Genomic DNA, 27,627 nt, shown 5'->3' with positions numbered 1-27,627 from the left:
TCAACATTGGTTATTCATATGATCTTGTTGCTATTTACATTTGTGATGTGTGATTTCAGCATATATGTGATCCAATGGTTACAATGTTCAATTAACCAATTTTCCGCCCTAGAAGCCAATGTTCCAATCAGAATCTACAGTAACAAACTAATCCGATTTATCGACCCAAGAAATGGGAGGACTAGGTAAGGTCAAAGTCCCTATAATAGACAGTTTCTCAGAGAACAATGGAAGTCATTGGTCAATTGACAACTTAGCTACTCCAATTCGTCCAATAAGCAGGATCCAAAGGACTAGTCCTGTCCTTCAAGTACCTGCGTAAACCGTTACCGCTGTCCAATCGCACCATTTTTTGGACTCACAGCCTCGCTGTCCAACTCCCGACAATTTCTTCATTGCAAGGCATCCGGGTACCTTACCTTCATCTAACTTGTACAACATGAAGCCTCTCTACGCATTCCAGAATACCGTCTTGGCGCATGCAAACGACATAGTTCTCTGCAGCGGTTCATTGTGGCCGGATAATTCCCAGAGTGTCAATTGGTGGGATGCGCCTACGTTTGGAGATGATCGGCGGGGGAGATTTTATATTTTAGATTGGAGATTCGATGGCGGCTCTAAGCGAGTGAAGGACTACGAAATAGGACGTGTTGTGAGTGATGGGATCTGAGATTCCAATTGCCTGATGGTGTAGCCATTGGAAAGAACGCACTGGTAGGTATTGTTCGAGTCAAAACATATGCGATCAAGTGCACCTTTTCATGTTAATTGGCTGCTGTCATTCACTGTAGTTTGTCCTAACGCCATACACAGATATCAACTCAAGCGCACTTGCACGTCAGTCTGTCAAACTTCACGCAATCCCGAATTCGGCCAACATCTCATGCATGAATGACGATCTCCCATTGCATATCATGTAGCTCCACGGAGAACCCATGCACGTCCTCGTTCTATCCAGCCTCAACGATCAAATGCATCCATATAGACCTGCATGCCTTCATATATCACCGCTTCATTAACCAGCAACCCATCCAAACCAATGGCATTTCGACAAAATCCCATGCCAACGCAATTTCCACATCGAACGACATAATCGGCTTCGTGTCGCCGACCGAAAAGGTTGCGCCGCTGATGTAGACTAGACGTCAAAGCCCGGTTCGAGAGGCTTCTGGAGCCGATGGACACGAGCAAGCAGTATGGGGGTAATGTACATCGTCATATAAACTCGCGAACCAGGCCTAGACGGCAGAACAGTTATACTTGGCGACCTAAACAATCCCAATGATGCGAGGTGAAGTTGTGGGTATAAAGCGGACGCAGCTGTGTGCCGGAGTAGCAGTGCAGGACTGAAAGGAATCTTCCTATTTCACCCCCATATCCGGCCAACTGGATCGGGACAGGAACGGCGAGGAAATAGAAGATGCTGTTTGAGATAACCGTCGCTGCTGCTTTGGGTTTTGCCCTTGGAGTCGACGCGCAGGAAGTGTCCCAGACTTTCGTGCTACCGCCAGGTATCCCTACTCCTTCGCAGTCCGTTGGTGTATCATTGAACCCTTCCATTGTGCCTTCGATCTCTTTTGGAATACCATCGCTTTCGGCGTCCGGTTCCAGCGTGGTCCCCAGTCTTAGCATCCCTGTGGTATCGTCCGCTGGTCCAACTCTTACAGTTCCCATTGTCTCCACACCACCGGCATCGATAGGCTTCTCTATAGTTCCCTCGCTGCCAACTAATCTACCGACACCCTCGATATGGTCGTCCTTCTCTCAAGCCCCAGGACTTTCTTCGTCAGTGTCACCACCTAGCATTGGGTTTCCAACTGTCATCCCGTCGACGCCATTGCTCCCGCCAACGTACACATTCCCCCCTTTCCCGACTAACATCTCGATTCCTATCCCGACCAGCGCGGTTTCGACCCCGATCTCATCTGTCTTGGTTCCAGTACCTTCAAGCGGAGTCCCATCAGTTGGACCAGGTATCTCGTCAGTCAGTGGATCACTGTCGTTCACCGACATTGTTGTACCCCCAATTCCGTCGACCATTATTTCAAGGTCAATTGGATTCCCGTCCATTAGTGCAACGCTGTCATTACCCTCGATTCCGGTACCGTCTCCATCTAGCGTGTTGTCTTCGGTTGTCCCTGGAATCCCTTCAGTTAGTGCAACATTGTCGTTTCCCTCAGTACCTGTACCTTCCTCGTCCAGCGTGCGGTCTTCGATCATTCCTGGGATCCCGTCAGTGAATATCTCGAGATCTATCACGGTCCCAACGGTCAGTGCGTCGGTTCCAATTACGTCGGTGTTGATTCCATCCTCGTCGAGGGTGTCTTCGATTGTACCGCCATTCCCATCCGTCAACATAACCATCCCTGGGCAATTTCCATCCGTCAGCGCTACTCTGGTGTTCCCATCACTATCAGTTTCATCGTCTTCGAGGTTATCGTCCATTGTGCCACCTTTCCCATCCGTAAACATTTCCATCCCTGGACCATTCCCGTCCATCAGCGCTACACTGAGTTTCCCATCAGTATCACTTTCATCGTCAACAAGGTTATCATCTATTGTACCGCCTTTCCCATCACTCAATCTTTCGCGCACGATTAGTGTTCCATCCATCACCGCTACCTTGCCCCTCCCCTCTGCTACATCTCTGGTCTCTACAGGTCCACCTATCATTACAATAAGCGTGCCTACGACCATTCCTTGGAATTCTTCGCTCTCTCTGACGCCAATTCCTCTTCCAACAGCCTTTCCTACTTGGTCTGTCCCGGTTCCAAGTCTATCTACGTCGCTGAATGTCACAGTCGCTCCCCCAAGTTCCCCTTCGCGTACGCCGACTTTCATTACAGGGTCTTTTCCAACGGGGGGTTGGAACACTTCCGTATCCCTGACTCCAGTGCCCTTCCCTACTTCTAGCTGGTCCTGGCCATCTCTTTCACCCCCAGTGCTACCCACGCGATCACTCAACATTTCTATCATACCTACTAGACGCCCATCAACTAGTCGTATCTCAGTTCCATTAACAAGACCAACCTCATTCTCCATCCCAGCATCCTCATTCAATGTCTCGATTCCATGGAGGCCATCAACACGCAACCCCGGGCCAACATCGAGAAGTTCATGGAGTAGGCCATCACTCTCTGCAACAGTACCTTCATGGAACTCAACGACCCTCCGACCACCGACCTCGAGGCCAATTCCTCCTCGTCCGAGTTCGTCGTCTAGGGTGACGAGAAGCTCATGGAGCAGGCCGACGATTTCGGCAACAGTGCCCTCGTGGAACTCAACGACTATTCGACCACCGACCTCGAGGCCGATTCCGCCTCGTTCGAGTTCGTCGTCTAGAGTGACGACTCGCACGCCGCCTGCTCCTCCAACTTCAAGACCGGTTCCTCCGCGGCCAAGTTCCTCCTCCCGAGTGACTACCCATACACCACCTACACCACCAACCTCTAGGCCAACTCCCACGCCTCGCCCCAGTTCAACGTCCAGAGTAACAAGCCGTACACCGCCTGCACCCCCAACTTCCAGGCCAACGCTCCCACCTCTCCCAACTACTCGTCTTCCATCACCGCCTTCAACCTTGACAACCATCCCGTCCCGCACAACAAGCCGCTTTCCTCCATCGCCATCGCCAACCGATGATGACGATGACTGGGAAGATTGCGACCCAGATGAGGACGAAGACTGCGAATGGGACGACGACGAGGACGACTGGGAGTGGGACTGGCGCGACTGGCTATGGTGGCGCCTCAGGGGCAAACGCCCCCATCACCACATCCCAGGTCACAAGCACCACGGCCATCGTCGCAAAGGATGGCAGGGACATTGGAAGAGAGCCGATGTGACTGCGAGACCCGTGGAGGGAATCCCAATTGATGGACGACCTGTTGGCGGACGGCCTGTAACAGAAAGACCGGTTGCTGGGAGGCCAATTACAGAGAGACCTGTTGGTGGAAGGCCCGGTGTGACTGCGAGGCCTATTGGGGGTTGGTGAGCTGTAGCGAGTGGGGAAGTAAATTGTAGTTAATCGTGAAGAAACATAATATATAGTACATCCTGATTATTCCTCCGTACAGGTCCTGCTAAATAATGAATGTATCGATTTATCGATATCACGGCCACTGTGTGAGGTGAATTTTGCGTTCTAGTTATCTCAATGAATGAATGGCACTTTGATTTAGCTTTCAAATCCCACGTTCATGCGAACATTGTTTACTGAATACGCTCCATTCGTGTAAATATAGCCAAATCAAACAGAGCACACCTTCGACCACGACAACCATTCCAAATGGCACAGTCTTAGCCTCCACCCAACTAATGCAGCGACCGTCATATAATTCCTGAAACAATAGGTCCCGCCGTCGCCGGCGGAAATAACCGACGTGCACGATGGCATCTTGGCGGTAAGCCTTGACGATAAAAGTCTTCCTTATTTGGGAATGACGTGGATACTGAATACTAGATGGTATAGGACTATCAACTATTGCGACCCACATATAAATCTTAGAAGTCATTTGGGTGGGGAAATGGGTGAATAAGGTTATTTTCCACTCGGTTCTCTTATTCAGAACTGCAATTAGGTCCAGTGTTGAACTTGTTCATCACTGTCTTTGTCTTTGTTTTACGAACATAAAGCGTGGGATCAAGGTTCTGGGGGAAGACCAGATTTGTATTGTCATGTCATAAACAAGCCAGCAGGGCCAGTAAAACTTCGTAATGAAGTAGAGTCGAAGTATGTAGTGTGTCAAGTAAGAATATTCACAGGTAAGAATGTAAACCCCCTTTCCCCAACGAACTCCCAGCAAGATACCGCAGAAAGATGAATGAGCTCCCATGCTTCAACCTTTCTGCTCTTTCTTGTCCGGTGTGATAAATTAACCAGAGCAGACACCAGACTTGGTGGGCTCGCAGCCGCCGGCGCAGCCATTGTACATCTGGCACTTGACCTTTGCGTCCGCGCAGACATTCTTAAGGGTAGCGGTATCGCCGTAGTTGCTGTTGATGCCGGCGAGCTCACCGCCATTCTTTGCGGTGACGCCCTCGATGTAGACGTTGCGCTTGCACTGGCTGCTGCACTGTTTTGGACATGTTGGTCAGAATATCCGGATACCTGAACCGGGCAGTAGGATTCAAACTTACGTTTCCGCAAGAGCGGTAGAGCTTGCCGTAGTCCTCAACGTAGTAGTTGATGATGTTGACAGTTCCACAGCCGTTGTGCTGGACGACCTTGTCGGAGGCGTGGTAGGCACCGCCGCCAATGATCCAGGAGTGAGCACCGGCCTTATCATTCTTGATGCTGATGGCATCCTCACAGACGTCTTCGAACCACACAAACTCAAGCGTGCAGTGGCCGTCGCAGTGGACGCCCTCGGCCTGGTTCTTTCCGATGATGACGTTCTTCAGAGTGGCGCCGGCCTTGAGCAAGAAAACCGCATCGGCGGAGCCTGGAATCGGTTAGGATCGAGTGAAATCCAGTGGAATTCCTGTCAACATGTTCTTACCTCCCTCTGATTGATCCTTGCAAGCGCCCGAACCACGATCATACCTGGCCCATCCGCCGTCAAAGGTCTCTCCAGCATTGACTGTAATCACTTTGCTGTTGGACTTGGTCGAAGTGGCCTTGGGAACGCCACCGGTGTATCCGTTGCAGGCAAGGGCTACAGGAAGAAGAGCCAAAAGGCTAGCAGCTGCGGCGAACTTCATACTGAAGATGTGCTTTTGAGTTCAGGTAGAGGATAGAGCGAGTATCAAGTAGTAGTAGGCTCGTTAGTGAAGGCGATGGTCAAAAGACTGGTCCTTTCAAAACGAAGACTATCCTCGAGGTTTATATATTTTCTTCATCACCCGACGATGCCTCTAATTTGAGACCCGCTCTGCAAAGACATGGCATTCCTGAAAGGAGATGACGGTACCCCAAAGGGACAACATGGCCCACCGCAAGCTTTGATAGGAGGATTAAGTGGAATGATTCTGCTCTTGGCGATGTCTTTTTGCTTCTGCACTGTCAGTCTGTCAGTACGACGGACAATTGTTCTTATGCACGATTTAATATACTTCACAGGGGGGCACATGGAAATACGACGGAAGGACTTCAGGAAAGCATTTAGATATTCTATTTGTTTACTGAGCATCGTCGGCCAGTGTGTATCGTGTGGCACGTGGTTTATGTACCCCGTTGTACACATGTTTCGACTAACATCTTGGGGCCTTGGCCGTGGGAGGACTAATCTTTCCACCAGTGAATTACTCGCTTCATACGCCCTGCTAGGCAACGTTCGATAAAAGTAGGGCTGAGATTAGATTAATTGGGAGCTGTGAGAGGCCTCATGCGTATCTATTTGATCCATTCATTTGGTATGAATTATGGAAGGCTGAAGACCTTGGCTGATTTGTATATTATTACTCTCGGGGCAACTTAGGAGCGAGGTGGGTATAATTTTCCGCCGAAGTAAGGAAAGGAAGGAGAGATCGTATGTTGTTGCTGTGCTGTGAAAGATGTAATCTTGATAGGCATGCTAGGAATGAGATTCGCGATTGGGTTGAATATCGAAAACATGAGAGAGAGGCTGTGGTGCAAGTGGTAAGTCCGAAATAGGTATGATAAAATCGGCTCCACAGACGCCACCAAACAAACATGCCGTAACCCCACAAGAACTGTGGAACCACACTCTATGTAAGTAACAGCGCGCACATCTAAAAGCAAGCCTTTCAATGTCAAAGGACCCTCCAGTCTCCGGATACACCTCTTCATTCCATGTCTTTATTGATGAGAATTAAAGACTTCTAACTAACTACAGCCACAGCTGGCGCGATAGATCTTCAACCTTTTCCTTTACGTCTTTTTACGCCTTTCGTACAACATCGATGACGACTCTCTTGGCATGACGCGCACATATGTTCTTCATATCCACCATCACGCAGAATGGCGTTGTCTCACTCAAAGATAAGTAGTATCAATGCTTTCATATTCACGTCACTACATCCAATCCACCTCGCTCTCCGGCATGGTCGGGTTCCGTCTGTTGTTGTATTTATAGGGAACGGATTCTGAACAATATGAGCACCATGTCTATCTCAACATTGTTTCGTATCAATTGTACTTCAAATCCGTACAAACACTTTGCCCTAAGATCATTTGCTTTAAATTACAATCGATCCTTTTCTATTTCCTCTACTATCAAAATGCCCGAACAACTTACCAAGGATGAAGTCAACTCTCAGACTGATCCTTCGGTTTCAAAACAATACGATTCCAAAACTTCTACCGATGAGCAGATCAAAGAGTTCTTCAAGTTTATTGATAGCAAAAAAGTTGGTCTTCTAAATACGTACCGCAACGGAGTCGGTAGGTTCCCCTTTTTTTCATCCGCATAGTTTGTTCAATCTCAAAATGCTGAGTATAATACTGTTAGGCCCCGTTGGACGCTCGATGGCGATTGCCAAACGAACAGGACCTGACTTCCTATTCCTCGCAAATCAACATTCTCAAAAGTTCTCAGATCTCTCTTCTAATAAAGAGGTACAACTCACTTTCCAGGATTCCAAGACTCAGGACTGGGCTTCCATCTCCGGCACTGCGACGACAGTATCAAATAATGATCCTCGCATCAAAGATGTCTGGAGCAGTGGCGTCAAGGCCTGGTTTGGAGACTTGGGGGATGGAGTTCACACCGGAGGGCCGGAGGATCCAAGGATGGCCCTCATTGAAGTGAAAGCGAAGTACATTACCTATTGGCTACATGAAGTTGGCACCTTAGGCTTCGTCAAGGAGGTTGCTGGTGCTGCGCTCACTGGCAATGTTGCCAACACTGGAGTACTAAGGGAGTTGAAAGAGGCCGAGATTGAGCAGGCACGGAAGCAAGGTTGAATGCCGAGATTATATGCTCTCCGTTGAGTGCTCAACTTAATTGCATTGATCTAAGCAACGTCAGGAACTGTTCTATCAATCAATTATTCGATTTATACATTATTTGAAGGAAATGATCGTTCTTCTCGGAAGGGTTATATTGACTCGAGATGCTCAAGTGTAATATGAAATCAACGCTGCACAATCTTCCGGCCTTTGGTTTTCCATTTTACGTCTTCCAGATACTAATGAGACCGTCAAAAATCCAGCCCAAGTATGATATAAGGAAACATACCCGCCTCTGTACCATTAATCAAAAGTCAAGATATGTAGTGGGTGAGGCCTCGATGGTAGGATCTAACTTGGTTTCCAATGGTGTCTTAGTGCTAACCTTGCGGATAGCTTACCGCTTCTGGCAGGTCAACTTTACAACGAAACCTAAACTGCATTTTGTTTCTCGTTCTGTGCATCCCCAAGTAGATCCACAGCTCAATCATGAGTCAGCCCTGCATGGGCACCCACCGTGTTTGATGCTTCAATTCTTATAACTCTTGAAGTTCCAGTACCGAACATACCCGTTGTATCCTCCTTCTACATGGTATATTTGCTTATTCTCCTCTTCAGTCTGCGTCCAGGAGTACCAAATTAAACATGGATTCTCTAGATCATGAGCGCATGGAAATCACTCCAGGCCGCAGAGCCACGGTAGACGACTCTGCAACTTCAAAAAAGGACACTCAATTCAATCAACTGTCGATAGAAGAACCCGAATCTGGGAATTCACGCACTCAGCTTCGGACATTTGCCATTATGACCGGCCTTTGTGTAAGCACCCAGACATATACAATTGGGACACTTACGGAAGATTGGAAATTATACTGAGCCAATACAGGCCACTGTCTTCCTTGCTGCCCTCAATCAAACAAGCGTCGCCACCGCGATTCCAACAATAACCCGAGAATTGAATTCTGCATCAGGGTATGCCTGGATAAGTGCAGCGTATTTCCTTGCCAACGCCGCCGCTGCACCCATCTGGTCAAAATTATCGGACATCTGGGGACGAAAGCTCATCCTGCTCACGGCAGTTGCGCTGTACTTTGTGTTCTCGATCATTTGCGCCACAGCGATAACAATGCAGATGCTGATAATTGGTCGTGCCCTCCAAGGTGTTGCTGGTGGCGGTCTTCTGCAGATTGTCTACGCGACGATATCTGATATATTCAGCATGCGGGCGCGGACGTTCTACCTAGGACTGTTGCAATTAATGTGGGCCACTGCAGGTGGGCTTGGTCCACTTGTTGGGGGTATATTCGCCCAGTATGTGACCTGGCGATGGATCTTCTGGATCAACCTTCCCATCGCCTTTATTGTGTTCGTCGTGCTATGGATTTTCTTGGACGTCCATGATCCTAAGACTGGCATCATACCTGGCCTGCAGGCTATCGACTGGTTTGGTATCTTCTCGCTGCTGGCGTGCATGGTGACCTTCCTGCTGGGCTTGAACTTTGGACGGAACAATGCAGCGTGGAGTTCACCGTTGGTCATATGTCTCTTGGTGACTGGTGTGGCTATGGCAACCGTCTTTGTCTTCTTCGAGAAGAAAGCACGCTCTCCTATTATACCAATGGAGCTCTTTGGGAACATGTCAAATGTTGGTACTATGGTGATTGGATTCACACACGATTGGGTAAGCACTGAAAACTGTTTATGCTCTCCTTCATCAAGAAGTCAAGATAGTCTTCGATACTTACTCCCTCCCCTCAGGCTGTCTTCTCCATTGAGTTCTACCTCCCACTATTCTTCCAAGCCGTGAAGAGCGCAACACCACTCAGCTCTGGAATCCGAATCCTACCGATCACCCTGACCCAGTCTCTGGTCGGTGTAGCTGCTGGCATCATCGTCCACAGATCAGGCCGATACCTCGAGCTCATCTGGGTGGGCGTGGCTCTACTGGCCCTGGGCAACGGCCTCTACATCAACCTGGACGTCTCGACCGCCTTAGGTCCGATCATAGCGTTCCAGGTTGTGGCCTCGACGGGCGCGGGTCTACTGTTCCAACCACCTCTGATAGCTCTTCAGGCACTCGTGCCGCCGCACAAGACGGCGTCTGCCACGGCGACACTGGGCCTGGTCCGCATTCTGTCCATCAGTATCGCGATAGTGGCAGGCCACGTGATCTTCGCGAGCGGGATGAATTCGCACAATTCGGAACTGATAGCACAGGGCTTGCCTCGAGACTTGGCGGAGAGCTTTGCGGGAGCGGCGGCAGCAGCGAACGTGGAGCTCATCGGTGCGGTGGAGGACCTCGGTCTCCGGCATGCTGTTCAAGAGGCGTTTGCGGATTCTCTGAGATACATCTGGATTCTGTGCACTTGCACGTCTGTCTGCGCGGTGGTTGCAAGTGCGTTTGTTTCGAGACAGGTGTTGAGTAGAGAACATGTGGAGTACAGAACAGGCCTCAGCAATGAATAGAACGAGGAGGGGAGTTAAATTACCCAAGGCCAGGATAGGAAATACGTGAAAGAGTTTAAGCCACGATGGTATCCATGTAGCTGATATAGTCACAAACATGCTCTGTATGGATGAGCTAGAACAGAAGAAAGGAATCATCCTTAGCTCACACTACTGCACAGCTGAAAGAAGCACTGTTTAAAAGTGGGATGTCTAAACATCGTTAAGAGGTTTGTAGTTTCTCCTTACAAGTCTATGCATCGAGGTCTAGAACACATCCAAAAGCTACAGGTACCCCAGCCGTCCAAGAAGCGAAGCTCAAAGGCCCTGCGCTAGGGCGTCTTGAGGTTAATATATCGAAAAGCTTGAGTGGAAATGAACTAGGTCGAGGTGACCTATGATTAACTTCGGGGCAGGGTGTTCTTCGCTACACAGCTCGCTGAGTAGGGCTATCAACTTATTGACAGCCAAGGATGTCCGACAAGCTGTGGCTCTAGAAGGTTAATCCCAAAGAAGCTCATAGGGTTCCCAGGGCCTTGACGAAGCTTGGGCACGACATATTTGGAAGGCCAGAGCGCTTGTTGTTGGTTCATCCAGTAGAGATGGATAAACCCTATGAATCACTGACTGGACCTGCTACAGAAATCAGGAGCATGCTCGTATAGATAGATTACATTAGGGACTTGCAAGTCTCTAACGTGCGGAACGAGGTGCGGGTCAACGGACGTGAGGGAACTTGGAAGTGTTGGTGTTGGTGTGCGGCGATTGACCGGGTATCGATACAGTCTCGGGCAATTGTTCTACCCCACGGCGGGTGTAAAAAGGGGCACTGCCTATGTCGTACAAGACACAGTCCGATTGGCGTTCAAAGTCTACACAGTGCATCGATTTCCAATTTTGGAACCCACCCTCAACGATCCGATACCTATCTGCCTCGGTCCTGAACTTTGTGTTGTACGGAAGCCTTATACAGAAAACTACTTAGGTAGGTTCATAGTGAATGTTCATAGTAATTAATGTTGGTATCAGCACGTGCTTCATCGGAAATTCAGTTGATCTACCTTTGAGAACTTTTGATCACATCGGCTGTCATGCTAATTGGAGCGGTAATTACCTACATCGTAATGTGAAAAGTCTTTTTTCTTGCATGTTGAAATTTCCATGTTCTCCACATCTGCAATGCCCAAAACCGATAAGATCTTCTTCCTCATTGCGCGTCCGTCAGTCCATCAGTCTCAAATTGAAGTACTATGTCATTTTTGCCGAGAATATGATACCAGCATCTACTTGGATTCATTCTAATTAGCAGACCGAGCCGTTCGTGCCTTGATTTTCTTTGACAGTCGTCGTTAATATATCGCACCTTTGAGAGTATTGTAGAGTTGAGTCCAGACTGTCCGCCCCCAAGTTCCAACCCCAAAATCCAGAACCAGCGCTATCCGGCAAGGCGAGAAATTCAGTTCCTAATCTAGTGTACAGTGTACCAAGTATTTGAGCGCGCGAGTCAACAATTTCTCGCGTAAAGCGATACCAGCAAACAAGGGCAGTTAAATGTAGAAATTATGTTGAAGGCCAGCGAATAAGAAAATGGAGGCGCGGGTGCTAGGGCATCCAGTGAACGGCGCAACCCCACTGCTGAGAGACATGGATGCATTTTGATAGGGTGAAGCTAGGATACAGTCGCCTAATCCCCCAAATCGATCAACGTACGAGGTAACAATCAATTAATTAATGGTTAATGCAGTATTTTCAGGTGCGCCTTCAGTGTTGTATTTTGCGCCTCGTATCATGAAGCGTAGCACTCGTGATCGTGGGCTTTCGGCGCGCAATCCCACAATCCCACTTCCGCATGAAGTTGTGAGTGAGTGAGGTACCCCTGAGCCGATCCAGACCCCTTAACCACGTTACAATACACGCCATATTACTGTGTGTACTGCTACTAACACAAACACAGTACGTAGAGGAGAGAGTCCGAGAGATTCCTCACTTCTTATCGTATGATAAAATATTAGCGTATCCAATATACCCCCAGGCCCCAGGTCTCTCCGAACTCCCCTTCTCCATTCATAATGATGAGACATGAAACATTCCTTAGAGGGCACGCCCATGCTGATCAACGTCAGATCTCTACACTTTATGCCCATGATTGCGAGATAGCCCCTCCTCGGACCGTCTTCACTCCTGCAAAAACAAATAACGAACACCCAACGCGACAGCCACAAACCCTCCCCTAAAGGGCCGAATGGTCAAGGGTCAAGCTAATCAAGCTCCTGCGCTAAGCCGATCTGCATCTCTGAAATTGCATGGCGGTTGCTTGATTGTCCTCCTCTCGCTCTCGATTCACCCGTGCCACCTACAGTTGTCCCTTTCAGCCCTCCATCAGATCAAAGGCAGATGCAGCAGATGGGTGAACATCGTGGGGGAGGGGGCGTCACCTTATCAATCGAATATTGTCGGTTACAGCGTATCGAGTACCCCTCTCACCCCCCCCCCCCCCCCAGCTCGAAAGGGCCTATTGTGTTTTACGATTTGTAGTAGGAAGACAAGGGGGTGGGTGGGAGGCACGATCAGCCGAGGCGTCCTAAAGCCTAGCATGAGCAAAATCCTGCCATAGCAATGCAAGCTCAGTCAGCGCGTCTAGCTGCCTCTAAAGGATGGACTCAGTGCTCCTAGGCCATCGGCTGCGCAGTGCCATCCAACACTACTAACGGATTTGGCTCGGTTCCCCTTGTGGCCCACGGAGCAATCGGCAGACAAGTGTCGATTACAGCTACTCCAGCTGCAGATAAGGCACATGGGCGTACTCTTGGCCAGTCGACTTTGGCCTCGCGCGAGCTGCAATTCACCAGGGGCAATCGCCAGAGACGGAATAGTTTCGTCAAGCATCTACCGTTCAGGGAGGTCACTCTGAGCCATCCCAGGCGCTGGGAAAGGCTTACTTTATGTCGAAGCTCGCCCTGGCCCGACCCCAAGGGTCTTCGCATCCGTCTCTTGACATTCTTATCCTGCTGCATCCCATTTTCTTCCCCAAGTCGTGTTCCTCTATGCTTCATTGCCTCCTCCTCCTCCTCCTTGCCTGAGGCTTTGGATGCTATAGTTGCTTTTCTTCTCTTTCGGTGCGCCTCTCACCCAAGTCTATCGCTTACTTTTAATCAACATAATGTCGGTCATGATGTTCAAGGGGATGCGGATTTCGGTCTGTCAACTGATCTTTTACATTGCTTCCTTTATTATCGGCTTGCAATTGTGGGCGTTATGGAAGCAATCTTCACATCCACATTTCCCTCACCATGGTCCTGATTCATGGCAATTCAACGCTGACAAGGATGCAAATGTGCACTCCTTCAGCAACGAGCAATGCGATATTGCTTTCCCCAAATTATATTACAGCCTGGAACAAGCTGCAAAGCGGAGGAATGGAAAGAAGATCCAGCGACACGAGATCGAGATCGAGGAGGGACGCTGCATGCTTCGGCTCATGATCTTTGAAGGCGAGGTGAGTAGTCCCCGCAACATGAAAATCGCGGATTCCTCCTACTTGATTTTCCACATGCTGACATTTATCTCCAGCTTTTTGTCATCGACTCCGGCCTTCCAGAAAGATGTTATGTTGCAAACGGCAATGAGCGTGAGCGTATCCTCGGCACCCTTGCCCAGATCGACCGTGCCATCGCTACCTCCCCATATTCTGACCCTGCCATCCCGAACATCGAATTCTCCATGTCACTTGATGATCTTCCTCTCCGCTCCACGAGAAAGGGATCTTTCTTGGGCTACACCCGCCAAGATCACGCCAACTACACCGACATCTGGCTCATGCCCAACTACGCCTACTGGAGCTGGAACTACACCCACGCACCAAGCTGGAACAGCATCAGGAAGGAAATCAACGACGTCGAGCAGGGAAGGACGTGGGCAGACAAAGATCCAAGAGTCGTATGGAGGGGCAAGATCAAGATGGCGAAGTTGAGGGAGGAGCTCGTCAGTGTCAGTGCAGGAAAAGACTGGAGTGACATCAAGCCGGTCGTTATCAACAATCCCAAAGATAAGAACACCAAGGATGTGATGAACCTGAGGGATTTCTGCGGGTAAGTTTGCTCAACAATATCCGTTCTGCTGAAATCCAATGAATCTAACATTACCGGAACAGATACAAATACACAGTTCAGACCGAAGGAACTTCATATTCCGGCCGCCTCAAATACCTTCAACTCTGCCGATCTGCACTTATTACGCATCCGCTCGAGTGGCAGGAATTCCACACCCATCTCATGCAACTATCCGGACCGGAAACCAACTTCATCGAAGCATCGGAGAACTTTGGGAACTTGGAGGCCGCAATGGAGTATTTCAAACAGCACGACAACGAAGCCGAAGAGATTGCACGAAATAGTTACGAAACGTTTGCCCGACGATATCTCACACCCGCGGCCGTCACATGCTACTGGCGACGACTATTCTGGACCTGGTATTCTGTCCAAGAGGTTGAGCCTCCCCTGTATCAAATAGGCCTAGATGGCAAGAAGGTCATAAGAGGAACGCCCTGGACTGCCTTTGCGGCAAATTGGCCACACGATCCTTCCATCATTCCTTAGAGTGGTGGTTCCGTTTTCGTTTGCTTGTTCCATTTTTACACACATATCATGTTTCGACAAAGGTCGAAACCAAATCTTGCATAGCGCCATGATACCCTAATGAATATAACATAATATATTAAAAAAATATGATAATCTTCAATTTTACCAATGCGAATCCCCAAATCATGGTGACTTTCTGATTTGCGAACATCTAGTTGGTGTCTCTCTATAAGTTTAGAGTCTGAGACAGAGGTCGGTCGTCCTTCTATCTACGCCACATACAATTGCAGGGCATCCAGGTTTATACATACACCGGCACCTCTGCTGTCAGCATCTTAAATTGTGGAGCTGCAAAGCTAGGTTCTGAAAGGGACTTGCTTGAATTAGCATATCTGGATATATTGCATGTAGTTAACTATGCTTGACAGCTTAAGTAAACCCTGCTCGCCACTCTAGCTTGCCTCCATGCTACCGCACATCTCAAGCATCCCAACCTCACGCACTCGAGTTATTTCAATATGTACCACAAGGATATATAACTTGAATTCTCATGTACAGTAGTATATGCATCGCTACTACCAATTTCAAATATTTACAAAGAAAGTCGTTCCGTGCTGCTACAGCGCTGTGATGCAGCCGAAATCCGCAACACAACATAATCACTGACCAAACGTAAAGCTCGGAATGTTAATAGTCGTAACAGTCCACGTCTTTCCCCCATCGCTCGTGCTCATATCCCCAGTAACGCCCTGACCCTTCCCATTAGTCCTGTAATAGTTCGGGTCCGCGGAATTCAAGATGATCTTGGTATCAGTCCACGAGTGAGCACCAACCGTGCCGCAATTGTTCTCTGCGCACTCGACCGCGCTGCCCCAGCCCTCTGCATGGCCGGACGACGTGGACAGCTCCGCGACCTGTTTCCCGTTGATTGAGACGAGCTGTGTGTAGTTGCCGCTGGCGTCGTCGAACTTGTAGTGCATCGTGATCTTGTTGCCTGCTACGGCGGGAGTGCCGGGGGTTTGGACCGGCATTTGTGAGTTATCTACAGAACGCATTAAAACCAGCTCTTTCATCCTTTCTGCGTACCTCTCGAGTACTTACCACCAGTCTTGACGAGGGTGTACGCGAAGATGTCCCACTTAGTCGATTGCCAGTTGTCGGCGATGGACTGGATCAAGTCACCATTCGATGTTCCCATTCCCACCCAGAGAGATGTGATTCCGTTTCCAGAGCCTCCATTTGGTACAGCGGGGAGAACGAGTGTAGAGGTCGCCTCGCGAATCCAAGAACCTGAGCCAACAGGTCCCGTGCTGAAGGCTGGGCCCATGGCAGCTTCGACGGAGGTCATTGATAGAGCCGCGAGGGCGGGTAGGATATGACGGTAGGAAGGTGACATTGTGTGGATTGGACTTTGGCAGATGTATGGATTGTTACGGTGTAGTTAGTGTTATACTGTGTTTAAGTATCAAGATAGATGCTGGGAGCTTGGCTTTTATATTCCAGAATGCCAGTGGAGTCATGTCTATAGATCAGGTACTCAACGAGCACCGACATCACCCTTGAAGGTTAATTAGTTGCAAGCATTGTCTTTTGAGGTAGATGAGAAGGAGGGATTCCTAATTAAGCTCATCGATCATTGCTGTCCTGAGAAGTAAGCTATTCTCGGCGAGGTTAGCCATCCCTGCGAGTAATTCCAAGGCGGTCCTAATTGTCGGAATTGGCTTTGTCCGCTGTCTAACGTTCTACAACGTTGTATAAAGATCAGGCGGGGGGTTCGGCTGTTTTTCTTATTTGAAAAATCGTCTCCGTTGAAATGCCATTTGTTTGAAACGTCCTCGGCCAAAATGAATCCACTACTAGCAACGCTAGCTCAGGAGTATGACATAGTGAAACTCCCTGTTGCATCTGCTTGTCAATATAACACCACCTTGAGCCTTGTTTCTATTGCGTAACCAGATTGACTTGATTGATAGTAGATAATTCTGGTGTATTGTATGTAAATCCAGCACCGCATGGTGGTGTCAGTGTGTACAGACCAAGGATGCCCTTGCTCCGATGCAACCTGTTGTCGCATGAAGTATGGACTTGAATTTTATGGGATTGTCATGTTGCTATGCGCCATCTACAGCGTTGATCGAGTGATCCTTAAATCGCGGAACCGATTCTCGCAAAGGGTCCATTGTCGTTTGGTGGTTTGGTTTGCTGTCTCACAGCTGACCTAACTTGGTCCTCAAGTGACTCGACCCTTGGGTTTCCGATCTTCTCATTATCCCGTTCATCATACAGCGTGCCTCCCTCCGTCCAAATCCTCCTCAGTGTGAACACAGTTGCAAAAGGGACCTTCCTCTCCCAAGCTTGCTCTTCCAATTCCTTCAGCTTGTCCAGAGACGTGTAGCTCACTTCCCACTCAGCTCCTGTCTGCTTCTCATATTCGGCAAGAATCTCCTTTGGTGTTGTCGTGAAGGAGTTGACCTTGAGGATACGCTCGGAATTGCTCGTTGGGGTCAAAAGCGCTGCAACAAGCAAGCGTCCCACATCCTCCATTGTGGTCAGCGAAACCTTCTCCTCTCCTGTGCCTAGCAGTACGGCCTTCTTCGCCTGCACGTCAAAGCTTCCCGCAGCGTTGGTCTCGCCGCCCATCTTTCCAATATAGAGGTCGGAGTATGGCCCGGTGACCAGGTACGTCACTTTGAGCTTCTTCACATTGTCGCGAATGTACTTGCGCACTTGCAGCTTGAGCTGGTTCGGCTTTTCTGTGGCGGAAGAAGGTCCATACTCGATGTCTGTGCCGAATTCGGAGGGGTAGAAGGTGTGAATAGTCGAAGAGGCTTCGGCGAGCGCAATCAATTGTATCTGCGTGAGGATCACATTGCGCCCGAGCGCGGAGACGACTGTATCGTAGCCTGATCAAAAGTAAGTACAGCCGTTTGGAAGTAACATTGCGCATGCGCAACTTGAGTTGCTGTCGGCAACGTGGTTGCGCGTGGTCGTGAGGATGAAAATGCGGGATGCAATAGCGCGAGGTGTGAGGTCATCGGCTAAACCTACCTTCATATGCCCGTTTAATGTCACGTTCTGAATTTACATCTCCAACATGAACTCGAACGCCTGAATTCTTCCATTCTCCAATCAGAGTGCCTTTTTTCTGGAGTGTGCTGGGCGAAGTGAATATGCCAACTTCGTCAAAGGATGCTATCGCATTGGCGAGAGCCTCAGTGATATGCTGGCCAATGACGCCTGTTGCGCCAATGATAAGGACCTTCTTCGAGTCCGGTCCATCGTTCGCCATGTTGAAGATTCTGGGAATAGTGTACTGTTTGTCTGGATCCAGGAGTAAGGGACGGGATCAACCTTAGAAGCGCACAAGAAGAATATGATGTAGGAAGAATGTACAATTGTCACCGAAGGGCGCGTTAGGTAGTATCTCGGCAGCTTTCTCCGCCTAGTGGACCCGATCAAGAAGGCAAAGAACCTCGTAAAAGCCGATCAAATCTTGGGATGCCGGAAGCAGCACAACACAATGAGTACGATAGGAAAGAAGAGAAATCACAATGCCGATATCAAGTGGGAAAAGTAACTACAAGTCAAGATTGTGAGGATAAAAAGTGTATTATATCACTACTGCAGTCTAGTGAGGACGTATCGAATTCTGAGTTGCACCAAAATCAACCAGTATTTCGTCATCGGCAATTTGATCCAACTCGATTACTTAATTATAGCTGCCTTTATTCGTTGTTATCATCTGCCTACTTGTAGCAGTATGCGACTACGGACTACTATGCCAGTAGATACATAAATTGAAATAAGGGCATGCAATAGATATCTGTTCATCATCCCCAGGCAAGCCACAGCAGACGAACCTGACGATATTTTGACTAAGACCCAATTTTTGACTTGTTTTTTTTTGGTCATATATGCTACATCAGTAACATTGCATCGTACACTTCCAAGCATGTTTTACTCCCAATTTTGTTTACTTCTATTTTGGTTAGTCCTCATATCCGATTACTTTTCATGACTTATGTTCGAGTCACCCTCAAAAGAAGACCGTATACCGTATTGCTATGACTCGCTTCTATTCCCTATTTACCGGCGCTCCCGCAACTACGGTCCTTCATACAATGATGGCTCCAAGTGGAAGCGGAGCAAATACCGCCAAATATGGCCCTCGTGTCGTGTCGAGACGGAGAAATTCCAGGAAACAAACCCCATGCGCACTGGCGATCTGCTCCGTTCATGGGGCACTGGACGCACGCACCCTCCCAATGCGACCATTTAGTTTCATCATCTTGAAACATCTAACCTGACATGTCTAGCAGATTGTTCCATGGACGGAATTGCAACGCCCCTCGTCCCCATCATGAATTTCGTTTACCATCTGACAGGTAGCTAGCTTCTGTCTAAGCTGCTTCTATCGTGATCTGGATCGGGGCGCTTTCCTAGGGAAGGGTTGAGACCTGACAGGTGGGACTATGCACGAGTCTGTTCCGTTCGAATAATATAATAGACATGTTCCCATCTCTTTGACTGTTATTGACTCTCTAACATTTACCTTCTTTTATCCATTTTCTTCCCATTCATTCGTTTTCAAGTCACTCGTTCTCTTCTTCAACATGGTCAAGATCAATTCTCTTCTCGCCCTCGCGGCAATTGGAACGGGTGCGCTGGCACATCCTACCATCAAAAAGATTGACCGACGCTTCTGCTCTTTGGAGGAGCGCAGCGTCTTCGCCCGTGACGACTTGACATCTCGTGCGGTGATCCCCAAGGCTACTACATGGAACCCTCCCTCCAACATGGTCACCGCACTCGACCAGGTCTGGGCACGAACTCTCCAGGAGAACCCTCAGGGACTTCAGGACAAGAACTGGATCACCGATCAACTCATGGCCAATAACGGCAGCATCAACTACTGCGTCCGCTGGAACCACAACGGAAAGAGCACTGCGGCTGCTCGTGCCAAAACCGTCACAGCTCTGCAGCGCAATCTCCAGAAGTGGTTCGACGTCCTCGTTGGATTCGAAGGATTCCCTCTGACCAAGCTGAACGTCAAGGTCGTCGGCTACGCAGTCAAGAACAAGAACCTGCTCGAGGGTGATACCTCTGGCCTTGACATCTACACCACCACTGATCCCGACGGCGTTCCCGAGTGCGACGTCCGCTGCTACCGCGCTGCACACCTTGATGGCAACTTGAGCCAGTGCCCCGGCGGTGCCGACAGCCGCTACGACATCAGCCTTTGGCTCGACCAGAGCCTCGAGGGCAAAATGGGTGGCTTCGGGTACAACTGGGGACAGGAGCTCGGTCCGGATTACTTCTTGAACAACATCGATAGTGAGAACATTCATATCCTCGAGCACGAAATGGGCCATGGCTTTGGACTCCTTGGTACAGTACCCTCGCGAATTTTGTATCCTGCATCTTATCTAATGTTTGTATAGACTTCTATGACTGGACCCCACAGGGCCAGACTAACTTCATCATGATGGCCGGCAGCGCCATGGAGGTTACCGAGTTTGATGCTTGGATGCTCCGTGATTGGTACAGGAAGTTGAAGGCTGTTCGTGGCTGGTAGAAAAATCATCAGCACGATGTCAAGGGGGCGAACCCACGACGAAAATAAAAAACTCTGGACCCAAGGGTTCTTCCATTTGAATGTTGCCGAGAGAGACTGGCGATCGAGTTCCATGTACATATCTTCATCCTGTAAATATTATTGCAAAAGCTTAAATACAACCATCTTAACAGAGCCTTGGTAAAGGCGCAGCAAAACCGTTATTTTCGTGGTGCTACGTATATGTGTTGACATCAAACGGGTGCTGTTCTCTGAGATTATAGCACAAAAACGCAGTTCGTCGTATGATCTCGCCGCGGGTACTGAATTGCGTACCGGCCCGTCCATCAACAACCACCGTTTGGTTTTCCTCTTCTTCAACTGGGACACGGCATTCGTTGATCGACAGCAGATCGTTGTGTTAGCATGTAGTACAATGCCAAAGTTCCTAGATTGGTGGATCCAAAGTGAAATATGAATTGGTATAAGTCGACATACGAAACCCATTGAACCACCTGATATTCCTTGTTTTCGCACATTTTCTGCTATTTTCTGGGAAGGTCGCTCCAAGCAATGTCATGTCTCAGACTGTCCGCTCGCTGTTCAGAATACATTTCATCCAATAATCCGCTTACTTCCTCTTCGCGTCAACCTTCTCCTCGAGTGTCTTGACGTATGCTTCTATCCTTTGGACCGCGGATTGAAGAGCCTGGTGTTGTCAGTTATGCTTCGCTAATATTTCCTGACCATTGATGTTCCGGAAAGTAAATGGGATAGCGCGCCACGTACGTAGATATCCTCGGTCAAAAGCTCGTTTGAAACTCTGTATTCGTCGACAACGTAGTAGTACATGCCTGCGCCAGATGTGGTCGCACCGAGAAGGAACCCAAAGAGCCTATCTCAGGTTTGTCAGTCTTTGTTCCAAATTTATACCGCCATGAAAGTCCACGCCATGCTCAAATTCCATATGATGATAACCAGCCCGCAATATCTGCAGTTTTGGCCTATCCCATAGGCGACCATGTTTTCCTCCTGCAATGGAGTAGGTACTCACCCTCCACGGAAAGCGCCAACCGGTTTCCTGACAGGTGCAACTTCGCTCCTCAAAGCCTGGCTGGTCTGGAAGCTCCTTCGAGGGACAGCATTGGTAAAGGTGCGGGAAGCTGTTCGGACAGCCGGAAGGAATGCGCGGGAGGCCATTGGTGCCAATGGTCCGTAGACACTGTTATTAGGCTCAGTCAGAAGTAGGAGGTGATTTATACTGAGATCGTGGACTTCGGTGGCGGACGGATGATGTGCGGAGGTGAGTGACGTTTGGTGGTGGTTGCTTCTGTTGCACGAGAGCTATTAGAGCTTGGGCGCGGAGAAACGGTGTTTAGTCTTGGCAAAACCATGAGCATTTGGTCTAACGCGATTTGGATGACCATTCATCCAAAGAGGATCATAGCATCAATAGTAATCTAGCTCTGGTACATGCGCTTTCTGATGCATTGTTACAACATTCCGGATCAAAGATCTTTTTCTTCTGTATGACTTCGTATTTTTTTTGGGTCTATTCATTCACTGGAATATCAGAGAATGGCTAGAGCTTCTCTTCTCCCCGGGTGAAGGATCGCTGTGCTCTTTCATCACTGCATTCGTCTTGTTATACTACATTGTGCTGTGGTCTGAGCAATCGGCGTTCTAAGAACCGTATTGATTCGTATAAAGTTAAAAAAAAAAACAAGGGGTATCATTAGAAGCAGCAGACGCAGAATGCATTAGGAATCCCTTCTCGAGCTGCCACACAATCCGCAAATACCGGCGTCTCCTGAGTTGATATATTTGGTATTGCATGATTGTTGTGCGCAATTCCAATGATCTGGTGCTAGGTGTAGGTTGAGGACGTGAGAACAAACAGCACAAATTAACGTTCCAGGCTCGTTGACCAGTGAGCAGATAGAACATTCCTGTGTACTTGCGACAGAGCTCCGGGCGTTTGCTTTTGCATCAGTTGCGTTCGAGGATGCCGGTCGATTTTTATGTGATTCGTTTCGATGAAAAGTATCATTAGAAGGCAGTTCCTCCTTCATTTGTGTAACAGGCTTCTTTGAAATTGACTTCACCCCTGGGGGCTGTTGCTTCGAGCGAAGAGGTGGTTCTAACTTTGTTGGCCTTTCATGGATCAGGTCAATTTCTTGAATTTCCTCCATTTCCCTCTTGGCTTCTCCATCGTTTTCATTGTCATCTTCACAAATCTTGACCAAAGCACGCCCTTTGTTGTCGACCAACTTCGTCCCATCGATATCGAAAGCAGCGTCTGCTTCGTCTACATCCTCGTAATCATCATCGGTGTCCGAGTCTAACTCTTCCTCTTTGATGGTGACTTCTTCCTTCTTAGAGGTGTCAAATCTTGCCAATGCTGCAGCAGCTCTGAGTTCCCTGCCTCTAGCACTGCCAGCAACTCTTGGTTTCCCTTTCTTTGCCACGCCACCTTCCAGCTTGACCTTCGTAGCTTCATCTTCGCCCAACGCTTGGCCTCCAGCACCAAACTTCTTTAGTATACGGCGCTGCTTTCTTTCTGCATAGCTCATATTCTCTTTTGTCTTTCTGCCCCTCTTTCGTTTGCTTCGTCGTCCATACGTTCCGCCGCATAGATGCTCTGGAACATCGCCCACGTCGGTACTTCCAGACTGCATACGCCCCGAATCAAGATTCCGACCTCTTCCCCACAGCCCTTCACCCGTATATCCCTTTTGCCATAAATCTTTCAAGTCCTCTGCGTATTCATTCCGCACCTTCCAGAATGCCTTGGAGTGATTCATTTGCTTGCAGTGCGCGAGTTCATGTACCATGACCATCATGACCCATCGTTCGGGTAGCCATTGTCCCTGTCGATTTCGTAGGACCAGTTGTATGACCTCCCCGGCATTGAAGTTGCGGCCAACGAACTCGTTGTTGTACGGGAACTCTTCGAGAGCTTGGACGAGTACCATGTGTTTTTTCATGAACGGATAGCATATGGCAGCGACGCGATTGAGAATCTTTTCAGCAGTGGGGGCGGTCTGCCCTGGGAGTGGGCGAATGAAGTTGATCAACGCATTCGGGCGCTGAGAGCGCTCGTTGAGACGTTCGAAACCTAAGGGCATCACGACGGTAACGGCATGGGATGTGAAGCTGGGTTCGAGTGATAGAAACAAAATACGGCGTATACGATGTGCACATTTGCGCAGTTGTAGTCGGTCGCAAAAACCCAAGGCGATAATGCCAAAACGACCGTGATCAGGTTGTGGTTGTGGAAGCACCCATACAAAGTCTTGGTGGTGGTTGCCTCCATCTTATCGATAAGACGCGTCCATGACGCGCAGTCATCCTTGTCAAAGAACCGATCTAACGAATTCAAATACCCCGTCCAACATATGGAAGTGCAACCAGATCAAATAACATCTCTCGGATGCTTAGTTATACGATAATTCTTCACGCTGTGGAAACACCTTGGGTCACTCAACATTGGGGCAGAGTCGTCTCAAGACTAGCTTCAATTTACGACTTTAGTTTGTCTGCCTTACATGCATTCCTGGAAAAGGATGTTTTTGTGTAATAAAGATATTGACATATGAAACCTACTCGCTATATGATTCTTCCATTCCGAGTTCCGGTTGGATGACATCCTTCAAGAACGTTCAGTCACACGCTTCTTCCGCATTCTCCTTCACAGACTTCTAGTATCGGGCCCGTAAAAGCAGGAACGTGTTGAGCAATGAGCGCCCCCTTATGCATGCCATTTTCATCGCTCCGAATTGTCGTTCTGTCGACCTTCTGTGTGGCCATTCCTTGCCCTTTGATCGGCACGCCGTGCCCGCTGAAGAGATGCCCTAACAGCCAGCATCCTGTTCGCTTCTTTGAGCAAGGCCTGGTCAATATTGTTTTTCGCAGTCTCCAGATCGACCTTGAGACGTGCTAGCTGGAAACCTGGAGGTGGTTGCCCGTGGATATCGTTTCTCCGCGTTAGGCCATACTGTGCCAGAACTACATCAATGATATGGTTTTCAGCAGCACAGAGATTACGATTATACTGTGAAACGGTTTTAACTGACCCCCGCACGGGCGGTATATCAGCCGGTAGGTAGACGTGTGAATTTCTCCCGGGGGTGCGTACAAGTGATGCCCTCATAGGAAGATCAGCAGGCCTAGCACATCCGTTCCCTTGTCCAATGTTTGATTGAGCTTGTGGTGGACAAGCCCTCGTTTTCTCTTTACCACCATCTGTCGGTGTTGTGCCCTCTCGTGAGAGCTTCAAGAGGGCTACGGCGGCTTCAATATCTTCTGGACTGAAAGATCTAAGGGTCTCGACGGTTTCGAGCTCCTCGGGAGTATACGTGTTAGACGAGTCCATACTGAACGACAAGATCCTGGAATCTCAAGCGGGGTCGTTTATGGTCTTAAGGTGGGGTTGTAGTAGGCTTGAGTTGTGCCAGTGTGAAGTTAGAAAAGATCCTGAAGTTGATGGTTTCAGAAATATGTAATGTTATGGGAAAGGAGCTTATATAGCAGGTGTGGTAGGACGTTAAATTATACAGAGGGTGATATGAATGTGGACGGTGTCTGTAGTATTGCACTGTGTATAGATAATGGCTGCCTAGGTGAGTGAATCATCCTTGATTCACCGTGCTGGGGAGTTGGAGTTGCAGTCGATTGATAACAAGCTACAGTGAACAAATAGTACAATCAATCATATGGAGCGGCATCCTAGTCCTAGACAAGAACCTATTGGCCCAAACAAATATTCCGAAACTGCCGCTCTCTAGATCTTTGATCTCTGCTCTAGCCCACATTGTATCCAGATAATGTCTCCTTGCGTAGGCTTGATCTAATCTCGGTGTGCATTGTGTAGAACTGACAATGCCTTATACTTTTCTTGAATCCATAATCACTGCAACTCCATAATCTTTATCGAGCAAGATGTATCCGTGAGCGGCTTGTTCGTCATGAACAATTCTACCTGCCTTCTTCAATGCGGCTATCTTCAATGTGCAAGATGCGGAAGAACGATAGGGAAAGGATTCAGTACTAATCCGGTGATATGTGAATCCCTGTACCCATCGTTCAAATAAAATACTAATCTCGTCTTCTGTCCAGAGTGTCCTTCCATGCCAGTTTCGCTTGTGTCTCTGAGGATCGGCCTCTTGGGAAGGTTCGGCCCATGATTCTTTTTTGGGGTTTACCGGCGTAGGATATGCTGGAACTTGAGTATAGTCGAAATGAGTTGGAAGCATTGACCAATTCATTGTGAGATCCGGGGCTGTTGTTGTATTGGTCGTTAGCAGTACAGCATGATGACCTTGCGCGGTGTTGATTAAAGGGCGGCTTTCCCTTGCTAGCAGCATTAGAGCCTCCGCAGCTTTCATTCTTTCCTGATCCACTGAAAACCCCATAGTAGGTTCGTGCATGTTGTCGTTGTCCGTCGTTGGTGGTAGTTTAGGTGATATGGAGCGCGCTTTTCCAAGCGATGGTATTGTATATCTCTTGTCAACATATGATCAGTCAACGTTGACATGTACAGTCAAGTTCATAAATATGTTCCTGAACTGGGTAATTGTTGTTGAATCTGTGCCGCCGGGGTTGGGGGTACAATGTTCGCTGGTGAAAGTGGCGTGCTTTGTGGGAAAGGTTGCAGAACGCCAGGTGAAAGTGAAATCGCCCCAACATTGTCAGTGAGAGATTAAGGCATGGAGTTGCCTCACAACCCAGTCATTACTTCCTGTGATACAAACATAATCTCTTATGAATCTGGATATTGCCTTGAATCAATTTGAACATCAGTCAAAAGACTTTTAAAGCTTCGTATTCGGAAGCCCAAGTCTTACATTCATGCTGTCACCGGCCTCCGTTCGAGGAAGCAACTACTAATAACATTTCGCACACTTATTAAGCACCCAAAAAGTCAAATGAAAGCGTCAAGAAATGATCATCTAAGGGACGCGCTCGTATTGATGAAAGACCGTCCAAATTAATTTAAACAGACGCATGGTAAACTACCTTACCTAGGCATATACACTAAGAGATTGCAAAATGATCTCAGGTGCCTTTTACATACGAATGAAGTGAAGTTCACTTGGCATATAGAGGCCAAAAATAGCTGTATCGTCTTTTCTCATTCTGGCTGCAGTATAATGAAAGCTCGTAAAGTTGATTCACCTGTCGAATGCAGCAATCATTAGTGACCTTTTCTGTGGACAGTGAATTTCCCAATATCTATATATATAATTTCGAGATAGAGAGACTACATGTCGTATATTTCAAATGCACGATGGAATTGATTGCTTCTTCTAGGTTCATATCACATGGAGGTAGTCATATTTCATCGCGAAGTCTATTCATTTCGCTAAAGTCTGCAAACCCTGAGGAGTCATTTTTGTATCACCTTTCAGTCGCACGATGAACCCAATGAGCGTCACAACAAAGGCATATATTATCGCGTATATACGCCTCTGTAGTAGGGAGCATCACAGGCACGACCCGCAATCGGTGAATAGGTAGGAAAAGTAGATATTTTCCTCTGTCGATAGGTCTCCCGAGGTAGGTGGATGATGCCTCGATCTCTCTCGGCAGCCCTGATCGATCTATCTATGCACTGCCTAGTGTCCTTCCTCATACACGTGATCCCTAAACAGCCTCATCTATCCTTCTACACCACAATATGATTATGTACTCCAGGCTCTTGTTACTTTCACATCTCGTAGGCCTCACTATGAAGTGATATGGACCGCTCCACACCTTGAAGAGTACAGCATATCACCCACTTGCATTGTGCATTGTTTCGTACGCTTAGTTAGTCTATCAGTCGCTTTCAGAATGTACCTACCTTAACAAGGTATTCATGCCATTCATTGATTGTAAGATAATGTCATTGACTACTTTCTGCTAGAGTCATACAATGTTCTCTAGTACGGCGCCACACTTTTCATCTCGCGGCCGCTCAAAATCAATTCCTACTCGCTGATGATCCCAATGTCACCCTAGTTCCATGAAAGGCAAATGACCGATTTTGTCAACGTCAGAAGCGCGCTTATCGCTACAGTGAGGGACTCGGTACCTTCGCTTATGCCCTATGATACATCGCTTGCCATGGGCGCAGGGTTTGTTGGACTTTGTTCCCATCACGTACCGTGCAAAGCACCCGCTTAATTGTGACGAGGGACCTGCTGCCGGGTCATGGT

At 48.4% G+C, this 27,627-nt stretch overlaps 12 protein-coding genes across 12 annotated transcripts; 4 read left to right on the top strand and 8 right to left on the bottom strand.

Annotated features, from left to right (window-relative positions):
• Window positions 1-1,254: 1,254 nt before the first annotated feature.
• On the bottom strand, window positions 1,255-3,591 carry BU24DRAFT_413266 (uncharacterized protein; the record flags this gene model as incomplete). Its single annotated transcript, XM_033526149.1, has 3 exons — window positions 1,255-1,732; window positions 1,856-2,138; window positions 2,190-3,591. 3 exons carry the CDS (start codon window positions 3,589-3,591, stop codon window positions 1,255-1,257), a joined length of 2,163 nt encoding a protein of 720 aa, XP_033379970.1.
• Window positions 3,592-4,874: 1,283 nt separating this feature from the next.
• Window positions 4,875-5,703, bottom strand: BU24DRAFT_354383 (polysaccharide lyase family 3 protein; the record flags this gene model as incomplete). Its single annotated transcript, XM_033523814.1, has 3 exons — window positions 4,875-5,075; window positions 5,140-5,444; window positions 5,502-5,703. 3 exons carry the CDS (start codon window positions 5,701-5,703, stop codon window positions 4,875-4,877), a joined length of 708 nt encoding a protein of 235 aa, XP_033379969.1.
• A 1,479-nt stretch (window positions 5,704-7,182) lies between these two features.
• Window positions 7,183-7,867, top strand: BU24DRAFT_413264 (uncharacterized protein; the record flags this gene model as incomplete). Its single annotated transcript, XM_033526148.1, has 2 exons — window positions 7,183-7,345; window positions 7,413-7,867. The coding sequence occupies 2 exons, from the start codon at window positions 7,183-7,185 to the stop codon at window positions 7,865-7,867; spliced, it is 618 nt and encodes a 205-aa protein (XP_033379968.1).
• A 654-nt stretch (window positions 7,868-8,521) lies between these two features.
• Window positions 8,522-10,318, top strand: BU24DRAFT_354291 (putative MFS transporter; the record flags this gene model as incomplete). Its single annotated transcript, XM_033523810.1, has 3 exons — window positions 8,522-8,671; window positions 8,739-9,533; window positions 9,611-10,318. The coding sequence occupies 3 exons, from the start codon at window positions 8,522-8,524 to the stop codon at window positions 10,316-10,318; spliced, it is 1,653 nt and encodes a 550-aa protein (XP_033379967.1).
• A 3,148-nt stretch (window positions 10,319-13,466) lies between these two features.
• Window positions 13,467-14,892, top strand: BU24DRAFT_353936 (uncharacterized protein; the record flags this gene model as incomplete). The annotated part of the gene is made up of 3 exons (XM_033523796.1): window positions 13,467-13,793; window positions 13,868-14,385; window positions 14,448-14,892. 3 exons carry the CDS (start codon window positions 13,467-13,469, stop codon window positions 14,890-14,892), a joined length of 1,290 nt encoding a protein of 429 aa, XP_033379966.1.
• Window positions 14,893-15,484: 592 nt separating this feature from the next.
• Window positions 15,485-16,572, bottom strand: BU24DRAFT_285463 (uncharacterized protein). Its single transcript, XM_033522765.1, has 2 exons — window positions 15,976-16,572; window positions 15,485-15,916 (listed from the first exon to the last, which is right to left on the bottom strand). Exons 1-2 carry the CDS (start codon window positions 16,268-16,270, stop codon window positions 15,534-15,536), a joined length of 678 nt encoding a protein of 225 aa, XP_033379965.1. The 5' UTR covers window positions 16,271-16,572; the 3' UTR covers window positions 15,485-15,533.
• Window positions 16,573-16,823: 251 nt separating this feature from the next.
• Window positions 16,824-18,338, bottom strand: BU24DRAFT_426697 (NAD(P)-binding protein). Its single transcript, XM_033529032.1, has 2 exons — window positions 17,923-18,338; window positions 16,824-17,777 (listed from the first exon to the last, which is right to left on the bottom strand). Exons 1-2 carry the CDS (start codon window positions 18,161-18,163, stop codon window positions 17,020-17,022), a joined length of 999 nt encoding a protein of 332 aa, XP_033379964.1. The 5' UTR covers window positions 18,164-18,338; the 3' UTR covers window positions 16,824-17,019.
• An 834-nt stretch (window positions 18,339-19,172) lies between these two features.
• Window positions 19,173-20,575, top strand: BU24DRAFT_398275 (uncharacterized protein). Its single transcript, XM_033525377.1, has 2 exons — window positions 19,173-20,262; window positions 20,316-20,575. The coding sequence occupies exons 1-2, from the start codon at window positions 19,488-19,490 to the stop codon at window positions 20,447-20,449; spliced, it is 909 nt and encodes a 302-aa protein (XP_033379963.1). The 5' UTR covers window positions 19,173-19,487; the 3' UTR covers window positions 20,450-20,575.
• Window positions 20,576-21,059: 484 nt separating this feature from the next.
• Window positions 21,060-21,628, bottom strand: BU24DRAFT_413258 (uncharacterized protein; the record flags this gene model as incomplete). The annotated part of the gene is made up of 3 exons (XM_033526147.1): window positions 21,060-21,137; window positions 21,218-21,323; window positions 21,483-21,628. 3 exons carry the CDS (start codon window positions 21,626-21,628, stop codon window positions 21,060-21,062), a joined length of 330 nt encoding a protein of 109 aa, XP_033379962.1.
• A 331-nt stretch (window positions 21,629-21,959) lies between these two features.
• Window positions 21,960-23,693, bottom strand: BU24DRAFT_426694 (WLM-domain-containing protein). The gene has a single exon (XM_033529031.1). It carries the CDS (start codon window positions 23,554-23,556, stop codon window positions 22,189-22,191), a length of 1,368 nt encoding a protein of 455 aa, XP_033379961.1. The 5' UTR covers window positions 23,557-23,693; the 3' UTR covers window positions 21,960-22,188.
• Window positions 23,694-24,194: 501 nt separating this feature from the next.
• On the bottom strand, window positions 24,195-24,803 carry BU24DRAFT_466312 (uncharacterized protein; the record flags this gene model as incomplete). The annotated part of the gene is made up of 1 exon (XM_033532353.1): window positions 24,195-24,803. One exon carries the CDS (start codon window positions 24,801-24,803, stop codon window positions 24,195-24,197), a length of 609 nt encoding a protein of 202 aa, XP_033379960.1.
• A 511-nt stretch (window positions 24,804-25,314) lies between these two features.
• Window positions 25,315-25,857, bottom strand: BU24DRAFT_413255 (uncharacterized protein; the record flags this gene model as incomplete). Its single annotated transcript, XM_033526146.1, has 1 exon — window positions 25,315-25,857. One exon carries the CDS (start codon window positions 25,855-25,857, stop codon window positions 25,315-25,317), a length of 543 nt encoding a protein of 180 aa, XP_033379959.1.
• Window positions 25,858-27,627: the final 1,770 nt, after the last annotated feature.

Source organism: Aaosphaeria arxii, assembly GCF_010015735.1.
Source record: "Aaosphaeria arxii CBS 175.79 unplaced genomic scaffold BU24scaffold_9, whole genome shotgun sequence".
Lineage (NCBI taxonomy): Eukaryota > Fungi > Ascomycota > Dothideomycetes > Pleosporales > Aaosphaeria > Aaosphaeria arxii.
This window is presented reverse-complemented; position numbering and strand designations above follow the sequence as displayed.

What these genes read in the sequence shown, in the direction of transcription:
- BU24DRAFT_285463 (XM_033522765.1), bottom strand. Translation starts at nt 16,270, where the DNA reads ATGTCACCTTCCTACCGTCATATCCTACCCGCCCTCGCGGCTCTATCA. An exon ending in CACCCTCGTCAAGACTGGTG is followed by an intron (nt 15,917 to 15,975) that starts GTAAGTACTCGA and finishes TGCGTTCTGTAG; the next exon opens with ATAACTCACAAATGCCGGTC.
- BU24DRAFT_426697 (XM_033529032.1), bottom strand. Translation starts at nt 18,163, where the DNA reads ATGGCGAACGATGGACCGGACTCGAAGAAGGTCCTTATCATTGGCGCA. An exon ending in CATTAAACGGGCATATGAAG is followed by an intron (nt 17,778 to 17,922) that starts GTAGGTTTAGCC and finishes ACTTTTGATCAG; the next exon opens with GCTACGATACAGTCGTCTCC.
- BU24DRAFT_398275 (XM_033525377.1), top strand. Translation starts at nt 19,488, where the DNA reads ATGGTCAAGATCAATTCTCTTCTCGCCCTCGCGGCAATTGGAACGGGT. An exon ending in CCATGGCTTTGGACTCCTTG is followed by an intron (nt 20,263 to 20,315) that starts GTACAGTACCCT and finishes ATGTTTGTATAG; the next exon opens with ACTTCTATGACTGGACCCCA.
- BU24DRAFT_426694 (XM_033529031.1), bottom strand. Translation starts at nt 23,556, where the DNA reads ATGCCCTTAGGTTTCGAACGTCTCAACGAGCGCTCTCAGCGCCCGAAT.